The following is a 10,605-nucleotide window of genomic DNA, read 5'->3' as shown; positions in this document are numbered from 1 at the left end:
TGGCTTCTTTTTCTATAGGATCTTTTACCGAAATCAGTATCTTATTACTCTCTGTTCTTTGTTCCTGTCTTTTTACGATCGTGCTGTAATAAAAAATATGACGTAAGGGGGCGGTTCCCAACGTCACGCATCGCCGAAACACACCGGACAGACGATCGTATCGGTCCGCAACGCCCCCGCTACAGAATACCACTGAATAATTGGTTAATACACAGGGCGACTGCGTAAAAGGTGGGACAGCGACACGTTTCTGTATTTTCATTGGCTATTGCTGGCCAAACAGTCCGTCGCCAAAATATCTGCGTTGTGATTGGTAATCTCAAAAAATCCCACCAATGGGAATGCAGCCATTTTGTGCGCGTCGCATGCGAATGACGCCATGCGTACGGTCGCGCTCTAACGACGGAAACTCCAAGTTAAGGGGTTTTGCAGCCGACGGTTGTTGAATTTTGTTTCTACGATTAAAAGAAATAGATAACAGGTAAGTAATGGCGTTGTGCGGGTGGTGAGAGGGGAATAGCGTTTCATTTCGCCTTGTAAACCGTGCGAAGGAGGCCGTAGTAGCAGAAGTAGTAGTAGCCTAGGCGCAGAGCTGAGCCTCAGCCTGAGGCGAGGGGACGTCACGTCGTCGTCAACGCGCGATTTGCTCCCGTTTACCAGCCGTTCTGCCAACTGTTCCTTTCCCCGCCGTGCCCCAGGTCGCTCTGCTGCGCGTATTCGCCATGAACTGGAATAAAGGCGGTCCGGGAGCGAAGAGGGGCTTCGGCTTCGGAGGCTTCAGCCTGGCGCCTGGGAAGAAGGAGGAGCCCCGGCTGGCGCGGCCCTCGCACTCGTCCTTCGGAGCGCCGGGATCCGCCGCGGGCTACGGCAAGAACCAGCAGCTGCCCGCTTTTTACAAGATCGGCACCAAGAGGTCCAACTTCGACGAGGAGAACGCGTGAGTGCCGATTTTTTATGCGCGTGTGAGTCGTGTGTGCGCGCGCTCCTGGGAACACCGCCACCAGCGCAGCTGTCCCCGCTATATCATAATATCATCTGTCTCTATCCTTATAGTGGATTCTCCCCCCCCGCCTCATACACGATGGTTCAAATATTCTGGTCAGCTGGTAGCGTAGTGGTTAGCGCTGCAACTTTTGTATCCAGAGGTTGCAGGTTCGAATCCCACCTCCAGCTCTTTAGTACCCTTTGCCTTTGCAAGGTACTTACTCCAGTAAAATTTCCCAGCTGCGCAAATGGATGAATAAATAATTGTCGGTAGATTAACATTGTCGCTTTTGGAGAAAAACGTCAGATAAACGGCTAAATGTAAATGTGGTCCATGTGGGGAAAGTTGTTGTGTGAGTTTTCTTTAACTGTCTTGCAGGTACTTTGAAGACGAGGAGGAAGAGTCCGGCAGCGCAGATCTGCCCTACATCCCTGCGGAGAACTCCCCAACACGGAAAAAGTTCCAGTCTCAAGGTGGCGACTCAGACAGCGAGGAAGACCCCCTGGATGCCTTCATGGCTGAAGTGGAGGTGAGAGCCAACATTGTTAGCCCTCTTTTGACACCATAAGTAGCTGTGACTCAAAAGTTTAGCACAGGTCTGGTAGCTGCTGCCTTTGGACCCAAAGGTTGCTGGTTTGAATCCCACCTCCAGCTGTAGTGCCCTGGTACTTACCCTAGTGGAAGGTACTTACCTAACTTGCTCCAGTAAAACTACCCAGCTGTATAAATGGATGAATAAATGCAAGTTCCTAATGTAATGTACAAATTGTATTTCTCTGAGATGTATGTCGCTGGAGAAAAGCATCTGCTAAATGAATAAATGTAGATTTAAGTAGATAAAGTAAATAAATGCAAGTCAGACTTAGTCAGTAAAGTTATTTACAAAGTTACCTGAGAATAAATTGGTGAATCTTTAGTGCCAAGTGAATCTCTCATATGAATGAATTGATAGCAAAGAGAAAGAAAAGTTGCCTTTTACGGCTCATTGTTTGCTCATTGCCTCATGATCATTATTTTCCCCAATCAGGACCAAGCATCAAAAGATTTAAAAAAACTGGAAGACAAGGAGAAAGAAAAGAAATCTGACAAGTAAGTGCTGTTCTTTATTTCAATTTTTGAATAGAGATAAGATACTTGATTGGTTTTGCACCAGAGTATTTTACAACTTAAAGCATTCAGGCACATGTATTTTGCTTTTTGTTAAGTATGCTTTCAGGTCATGGAACTTGTGCCGGTTGAACATTTTCCCACGTCATCACCTTGTGTACACATATCGGCCAGTTTAGGAAGTCTTTGGACCCTTCATGATTTCGGCTATGGAGAGCTAGCCTTTTGGTTAGCTGAATGACGCGCATTCATTGTCAGGATGGAGGAAGGAATTAGTACTGTATTTTACTTTAGGTTGCTAATGAGTGTGTGAACGAGTTGCAGGGAAGTTTTTTTTTCTCCGCTTTTTTTTCCAGGGGTATACGTGATGACATTGAGGAAGAAGATGACCAAGTGAGTGAGACTCCCCATGTTTCTTTTTTGGAGCATCTGTTCCAAGGAAGCTCTTGGCCAGATTACTTCCAGTCCGAGTCATGGCTTTAAGGAACATCTTTATACATTGACAGCAAGTTCAGCTCTTGGACATCCCCAGAGTAATTTTAATGGGTTCAGTTTATGTTTCACATACTCTGCTGTACATTTCAGTTTAGCTTCACATTCATTTGTATAATTTGTACACTTAAAAAAAAGGTGAACAAATTCTTCAGTCCGGCCCAATAATCTCCCCATCGCCACTGTTTTGAGCTAAACCTTTTTTTTTTTTTTTTTTTTGCATTCTCAGATGCATGCACACAGTCGATAAAGCACGTCCTCTGGTGCATGAAGAGTACAGGAGAGTCCACAGAAAATTCCTGTCACTGAGCGTTTTTTAGGGGCACGGTTTGTGCTTGGAGCCCCGGTCTCGTGAGCTGTTCTGTGTTGTCACTTAGAAGTCAGTTGAGGCCGTGTTTATAGGAATAGGAGAGGCTCCTGGTGTACAGATGGACCTGCTGTTGAGGAGCTGATTGTTGTGAAACTGCAGTTCTGCCCCAGTGAAACACAGCGTGGTCAGTGGATCAGTCCATGACCATGTACCGCTTTGCTTTTTGTAGGAGGCCTACTTCCGGTTCATGGCAGAAAACCCCACTGCGGGGCTGACTCAGGAGGAGGAGGAAGACAACGTGGACTATGACAGCGATGGGAACCCAATTCCCTCCGCTACTAAGAAGATCATCATGCCCCTGCCGCCCATCGACCACTCGGAGGTACCGCAACTCCTGATCTCCTTAGATGCTGTTGTTCCCACTTAGTCCATATTAGGTACTGATATGTATGTAAATCAATTTAATCCAATATTTTGTGTCCTCACAGGTTACAGTTACAGGTTATAAAGAAGGTTCCAGCAGGCTTTTCAGAAACAGTTTTTACCACTTTGTTCACCTTGTTCGTTGGTCTCTTGCCTTCTTTCAGATTGACTACCCGCCCTTTGAGAAGAACTTCTACAATGAACACGAGGAGCTCAATAGCCTGACGGGGTCCCAAGTGGTGGAGCTACGCCAGAAGCTGAACCTGCGGGTAGGTGTCTGCCCACCGTTAGATGTTTGGGTGCTCTGTCTGACTCTTTGCTTTCAAGATACTGTGTTGTTGCTTATTTTTATCTATTTATTCATTTATTTATCCATAAGGTGGTTTGGTGCAGATGTGTTTTTGTGTCTTCCGTTGTTAGTGTCTCTTACCTGTGTTCTGTCTCCATGGCCTCTGTAGGTGTCCGGAGCTGCGCCTCCTAAGCCCTGCACCAGTTTTGCCCATTTTGGCTTTGACGAGCAGTTGATGCACCAGATCCGCAAGTCAGAGTACACACAGCCCACTCCCATCCAGTGCCAGGTACTCGTTACTCTTCCCATCGAGACACTACATTGCCTCTTCCCGGCATCCATTCTGGGTTTGTCGGTGTTGCCCAACACTCAGTCTGGCCTGTCCCAGCGCTTTGCCTTCAAGTAGCAAGTGGCGTGACCCAGCGGTTCTTCGGCTTTGCAGGGGGTGCCCATTGCCCTGAGCGGCCGGGACATGATCGGCATCGCCAAGACCGGCAGCGGGAAGACAGCCGCCTTCATCTGGCCCATGCTAGTGCACATCATGGACCAGAAGGAGCTGCAGACCGGCGATGGCCCCATCGCTGTCATCGTGTGCCCTACCAGGGAGCTCTGTCAGCAGGTCAGTACAGGGGGGGCAGGTCGATGTTTTGTTGGTAAAGGCAAGTAGAAGACAGTAGTGTTTGAGGAGTGCTTGACAAAAATCAAAGCAGTTTCATTGCAGTAAAGCACCCCACCAAAACTTTTTTTTAAAGTTTTTTTTTTTTTTTTTTTGTTTTTTTTTTTTTTAATTTATTATTATCGCTCTTATTATGCTAAAATTGGGCTTCAATTTTTGGACTTTGGCCATATCCACATACCTCCTCCACCATGTTGTGTGGAAAATCGAGGATGGATCGACTGCGTTAGCTTTGTGTCAGTTTGCTGTGGATACTCAGCACTGCAGCGATTAACTTCTGATCCCCATTTTTTTTTTTTTTTGCTGGTTAATACTGGACACGTTCCAATTAGTCCTGAAATTTGAGAACGACTGAAGCGCACGATTCTGCAATCACTGACGCATAGTGCAAAATGCACCTTTTTTGTGATGGAAACCTCAAATAGTAAATTGTTAGCTGTTAATTTAAGGTTTCATATGTTTCCTGTTGTGTTGGTATTTTTTCCTTTTTTTTGACAGAGACCTGTCTCTAAATCAGGATGCACATTGCACTCGAACTTGTCAGAGTAGGGTAAATTCGGTGTTGCAAGAAAAGCTGTTTGGTGAAATGGACATGGCCAGCCAATTACTGCCATTTTCAAACCTCGTCCCCAGATCCACGCGGAGTGCAAACGATTCGGGAAAGCCTACAACCTGCGCTCGGTGGCCGTTTACGGTGGCGGCAGCATGTGGGAGCAGGCCAAGGCGCTGCAGGAGGGCGCCGAGATCGTCGTGTGCACCCCGGTACGTACTGCCATCCTGCTCAAGACGAAGCGTGTCCGATGCAGCTCTTAGCTCCCTGCCCTAACTGCTCTTGTGTCCTACAGGGCCGTCTTATTGACCACGTGAAGAAGAAGGCCACGAGTCTTCAGAGGGTGACTTACCTGGTGTTTGATGAGGCAGACCGCATGTTTGACATGGGCTTTGGTAGGTGCCCCTTCTCCCTAGTCCCCTTGGTCTAACTGATGCCTCACATACCCTGAAACGTTGTTAGTGGTACAGTGAGGTGAGCTGGTGGAGCAAGGAGCTCCTGGTGTGGATTAATAGTCCAGAGCGGCTTTGTTGACTCACCACTTTGGTAATAATTACTGTAATCGAGACGGTCTTTGGCATATTATCGTATCTTTGTGTCTTTCAGAGTACCAGGTGAGGTCCATCGCCAGTCACGTGCGCCCTGACAGGCAGAGTAAGTTTGCCCTTCTCCGTTCCGTATCTGTATTCGTGTTTTGTCCCATGAGCCAGTGCTGATTAACATCGGGCCCCACAGCTCTCCTCTTCAGCGCTACGTTCCGCAAAAAAATCGAAAGGCTGGCGCGAGACATCCTGGTGGACCCGATCCGCGTGGTGCAGGGAGACATCGGGGAGGTACTCTGCCGTCACATTTTGAGATGCTATCACTAGCAGAGATGTTTCTTTAATTGTGTCAGTAGGCACTGATATTGACCAACAGTCTCTTTTCAGTGTAAACAGTGAAGACTTTTGGTCTTGATGGAACTGAGCGAAATTGACACACTGCTTGTGTAACACTAGAGGTGTATTTGGGACGACACGTACCGTACATGTGTGCCGGTGTTAAGTGCTCTCTTGGCGTTCCTTCAGGCCAACGAAGATGTGACACAGATTGTGGAGGTGCTCCCCAGCGCGCTGGACAAGTGGGGCTGGCTGACGCGCCGCTTGGTGGAGTTCACCTCATCCGGCTCGGTGCTCATCTTCGTCACCAAGAAGGCCAACTGCGAGGAGCTGGCCACCAACCTGAACCAGGAGGGCTACAGCCTGGGCCTGCTGCATGGCGACATGGACCAGAGCGAGAGGAACAAGGTCATCGGGGACTTCAAGAAGAAGAGCCTGCCCGTGCTGGTGGCCACTGATGTTGCTGGTGAGAGGAGTGGGCCAGCTGGGGTGGTTAGTGCAGTGTGCTGCTTTTTGTATCTTTGTTTGTGCAAACTCTCACTGTGGTGTCATTCAGTAGTGGGTTGTCCATGGAGGAATAATGCTCAGTAAATCACCAGCTGTTTGCATGAAATTAGGTTTATTAATTTACCTGTTTTCCTTCAAAATGTTGCACAACTTGGAGTCAACAAAAATGCATTTAACAGACAGCTGCAGATACAGACATTAGATTGTAAAAACCCAGTTTATCTGGTACAGTGTTTGCAGACACACACAGGTAGAATAGCTACCTTCTGTACACTTTTACATGTATGCATTTGACGCTCTTCTCCGGAGCAACGTATAGTTTGGAGTAAACGGAAGTGCGTCTCACAACAGGCTTGCGTACATACATGCAATTCTTGAAGCACGCCTTTGTTTCATACTTCAGTTATCCCAGCACACATGTTCCAGTAGCTGTGTGTCGATTCATCTGGCAGGTTAAAAAAGTAGCGGGTGTTGACAGCATAACTAAGAAGGTTTTGAGACCGCAGGAGGGAAATTGGAGATTTCAGACCTATCTAAAATGCTGAGAAGGGTTCAGCAGTTCTGAGGGAGGAATGGAGTTCATTCCACCATATAAGGGCCAAGACTGAACTGATGGGCTTTAGATTTTGAATGCCTTGTAACAAAGATGGTGAAGCAGGTGGCCAGAGGTAGAGGAGTACAGCCTTCTTGCTGCTGTGTGGGTGTGGACTGGATTCTGAAGGTATCGGGGGTAACGGTTTTAAACCTACAGCACTGAGAGTCATACAGGATGTACAGAGGTGGCTGCTGCCAACGATGTAATGCAGATGTATGAGCTATTATGAGATCAGGAGAGAAGTGGGTTTGAAAGAGATGAGTTTTGAGAACTTTTCTGAATGCTAAGAGGGATTCAGCACTTGTGAGGGAGAGGGGTTTTTGGTGAAGTTTTGGGTTCATTAAATCTGTTAGTTCGTTTTATTTTTTTCTTTTTTCCTTCATTACATGATTTGGTAAATTTGTCACCTTTTTGATTAAATCTTCTTTTGAGATTATTTATGAGGTACTTGCACCACTCTGCTGTGCACTGACCCCCTTACTTCTGCAGCCCGAGGTCTGGACATCCCATCCATTCGTACGGTGGTCAATTACGACGTGGCGCGAGACATCGACACACACACTCACCGCATCGGCCGCACGGGCCGCGCTGGAGAGAAGGGCATCGCTTACACGCTGCTCACTAACAAGGACACGTCGTTCGCCGGAGACCTCGTGCGCAACCTGGAAGGCGCCAATCAGAACGTCCCCAAAGAGCTGATGGACCTCGCAATGCAGGTAACCCCGGAAAGAGGTCACCAGCTGCGTCTGGAACGCGTTGTGCCAGCATGGGCCTCGTTTGTATGGCGTCGGGACTCGGCGCTTTGTGTTCACTCTCCCATTCTTGCGTGTCCCCGCAGAACCCCTGGTTCAGGAAGTCCCGCTTCAAGGGCGGCAAAGGGAAGAAGCTGAACATCGGCGGCGGCGGTCTGGGCTACAGAGAGCGGCCTGGACTTGGGGCAGAGCCCTCGGTGAGTGACAGCATACCTGCATGTGTGTGCAAGCTGTTTTCTCACCTCTTACATGTTGCCCTGTTGAGTTTACTATGGCAGCTCATGCTGTATTTGCCGCTCAAGGGGCCGCATTGACACTGTTTGCTGTTGAACAGGAGCGCAGCAGTGCTGGCGGCAGTAACATCTCCCTCAGCAACTACGAGGCCTACAAGCCCTCCTCCGGAGCAATGGGTGACCGGATGTCGGCAATGAAACAGGCCTTCCAGGTCAGGAGCCCTGTTCTGTGTGTGTTTGCTCCGCAGTAGGGAGGAAAGGATTCTGGGAATGTATTAATGATCTTAGGATTGGTAAGAATTGCCCGTATGTTTGTGTTTTCTAGGCTCAGTACAAGAACCACTTTGTGGCTGCGTCCGGTAACCCTCCCAAGCTGAGCAGCAGCAACTCGAGCAGTTCCTCTGGTTGGACCAGTGCTGGCAGCCTCAGCTCGGTGCCCTCGGGGGACCCCCAAGAAGGGGGGCGGTCCCGGGCAAGCCCCTCCCTTGGCTTGCTAGCTCCAACCCCACCTCTGAGCTCAGGGACCAAAGTGGCAGGGTTCACTAGCGCGGGGTCCCTCAGCTCCCTGCCCGACACTCAGTCCAGCCCGTCCCAGCGCTTCCCGGACCCCAGAGACTCAGCTGGGGAGGGGCACTACCGCGACAGGCAAGGTGGCGGGCGCGAGCGCTACGACGAGCGGGACCGCCACAGCGATCGCTACGGGGACCGGGATCGAGATCGCTACAGCAGCTGGCGTCAAGGGGACAGCAGGAATGGGCAGGGCAGGGGCGAGCGGGACGAGTGGAGGAGTGAGCGCGACCGCGACCGCGAGCGCGACCGTGACCGCGAGCGCGACGTTGCGGAGAAGACAGGCGGCGAGGGCAGAGGCGAGAGGGCCGAAAACAGCTTTGCTGTTCCCGACCCCCCGAAGCGCAAGAAGAGCCGCTGGGACAACTGAAGGAGCGCTACGCAGGCAACGTGAATGGGTCGCCGGCGAACATGTCTTCAAGAGCATATTCATACGTGATGGAACGCTTTTGTTTTACTTCGGCCTTTTACAGCTAAAACATAGGCAGCATGCGCTCGTAACGAAATGATGTTCGGCCGTAGGCTGCCCCCCCGGTGGCACACAGTGTCTCCTCCTTTTCCCATCAGGCCCTCATCGATTTCTCGCTCCACTCTGGGTGTTTTGTTTTGTTCCTGCAGACCACACTGAGCAGTGAAACAGTGTACGAGATGCGAATTTATCGACGCAGCGTTTTTAAGTGTTAACTGACTGGTGTGTGTTGCTGATAACGCAGGCTGCAGAGAATTGGTACTTGAGGTGCACTACTGTTTAACACTGTTCTTGCACAGTTTTTTTTTTTTTTTTTTTTTTTTTTTTTTTAATACTGTGAGGTGAGTGAGGGTTTGATGGTTTGAATGTGAATCATAATTAAGGTCTGATCTTTAACTGAAGAAAGGGGCAGAACCAATGTGCACCTGTAAGTCTCAGCTTTTTTTTTTTTTTTTTTTCTTTTTTTTCCAAATAGAGTATTCGTCATCTTTTTTTAAAGTTTGCTTTCAGCCTTCCTTCAGATGTCCGAGCGAGTTTTCACGACTGTCATCGCCTGGGACTGTGTCCTTTTTTTGTGCTGCCGTTGAGGAGAGTTTTTACGTGTAATTTTTTCGGAATGCCATTTTTCTCTTTGGGATGTGACTGTGTGCTGTAAATGTACTTTGAATCTAAGAAAATGGAATAGTTTCGTCTCCCCCCCCCCCGTTCTTGTCTGTTGGCTGCTCAACCTGTTCCTGTCATTGTATGTAAAGAGGCCGTTTGTGTTCCCTCAACCAGCACCCTGAATTCCAGCTGCAGTTTCGCCCATCTGTTTATGGAGATGGCGGGGGGGGGGGGGGTCATCAGGTGTTGTGCCAGGAAATTACAGCACTCTGTCTGTAGGCATTGATGGCCTGTGTTATGAGTTATGAACGTTACCAAATAACCTGCGATGCACTGAAGGTAGTTAATAGTGTCCTTCGCTAAAATAATGACACATCGTTGGGTTTCATCTTGGATTAGTTTCTTTTTCTGGCAGGTGTGACCTACAAGCATCACTTTACCTAATGGCTCTGCTGTAAGTACTGTGCTTTGTTCTTTATTTGTCTCATAGCTTGTACATTCTGTTAAGATAGTCTAATTTGATATTCTGGGTAATTAAAGCTCTTGTGTAGCCATCACATTTGATTTTTCAGAAACTATATAATGTCTGCTCTTTGTGCTTTGTCAGACTTGATTTTGAAATAAAATCAGGGTGATTTTGAACCTGCATGTTTATTCTTTGTATTCACAGAAATGTAATAATGTTCTGTTAAATATAACAATTGTTTGAGACAAACTGGCGGGGGGGGGGGGGGGGGGGGGGGGGGGGGAAGTGTAAGCAGGATCCACCCTAATAAAGAATTGAGGTGGAATCTAAAACATTGTTTTCGTAAGACCTGAATGCTAATGGCTCTCAAGGAAGGATTATTCGCAGTGGTTAAAAATGTACAATATCAATGTAGTGTTACTGGATGTTGGGGGGGCGAGGAGGGTACTCCCATCAGTCAGATGGTCTTAACAGACAGTGTCGCACAGTAAAGCTGCTGGGTGAGTGTGAAATTCCTGATCCAGCTGTGAAACCAGTTGGGGCAAAATTTTAGGAGAGGGAGGGGAGCCATCCAGTGAAGATGAGTTCTGGAGTGGAGTCTCCCATGGTTCTCCACCTCTTGAGGTGGTGATGAATGGAAGAGTCTTCAACCTGTGCTGCACAGGTTGATTTTACGGTATCTGGTTTTCAGATGTTCCCTTTT

The 10,605-nt window shown here is 48.4% G+C and overlaps 1 protein-coding gene across 1 annotated transcript; it reads left to right on the top strand.

Moving 5' to 3' along the window:
* Positions 1-372: 372 nt before the first annotated feature.
* ddx42 (DEAD (Asp-Glu-Ala-Asp) box helicase 42) lies at positions 373-9,158 on the top strand. Its single transcript, XM_029247053.1, has 18 exons — positions 373-481; positions 699-937; positions 1,364-1,514; positions 2,013-2,074; positions 2,449-2,485; positions 3,124-3,276; positions 3,482-3,586; positions 3,776-3,895; positions 4,049-4,225; positions 4,916-5,044; positions 5,128-5,227; positions 5,439-5,486; positions 5,568-5,665; positions 5,900-6,176; positions 7,302-7,528; positions 7,651-7,761; positions 7,899-8,009; positions 8,123-9,158. Exons 2-18 carry the CDS (start codon positions 723-725, stop codon positions 8,732-8,734), a joined length of 2,733 nt encoding a protein of 910 aa, XP_029102886.1. The 5' UTR covers positions 373-481; positions 699-722; the 3' UTR covers positions 8,735-9,158.
* Positions 9,159-10,605: the final 1,447 nt, after the last annotated feature.

This window comes from Scleropages formosus, chromosome 20 (genome assembly GCF_900964775.1).
Source record: "Scleropages formosus chromosome 20, fSclFor1.1, whole genome shotgun sequence".
Classification (NCBI taxonomy): Eukaryota; Metazoa; Chordata; class Actinopteri; order Osteoglossiformes; family Osteoglossidae; genus Scleropages; species Scleropages formosus.
The sequence above is the reverse complement of the archived record's forward strand: the minus strand, read 5'-3'. Positions and strand labels throughout refer to the sequence as shown.

Coding starts and splice junctions, on each gene's coding strand:
- ddx42 (XM_029247053.1), top strand. CDS start 723: ATGAACTGGAATAAAGGCGGTCCGGGAGCGAAGAGGGGCTTCGGCTTC. Junction 2,486..3,123: donor TTGAGGAAGAAGATGACCAA/GTGAGTGAGACT, acceptor TGCTTTTTGTAG/GAGGCCTACTTCCGGTTCAT. Junction 3,587..3,775: donor GCCAGAAGCTGAACCTGCGG/GTAGGTGTCTGC, acceptor TGGCCTCTGTAG/GTGTCCGGAGCTGCGCCTCC.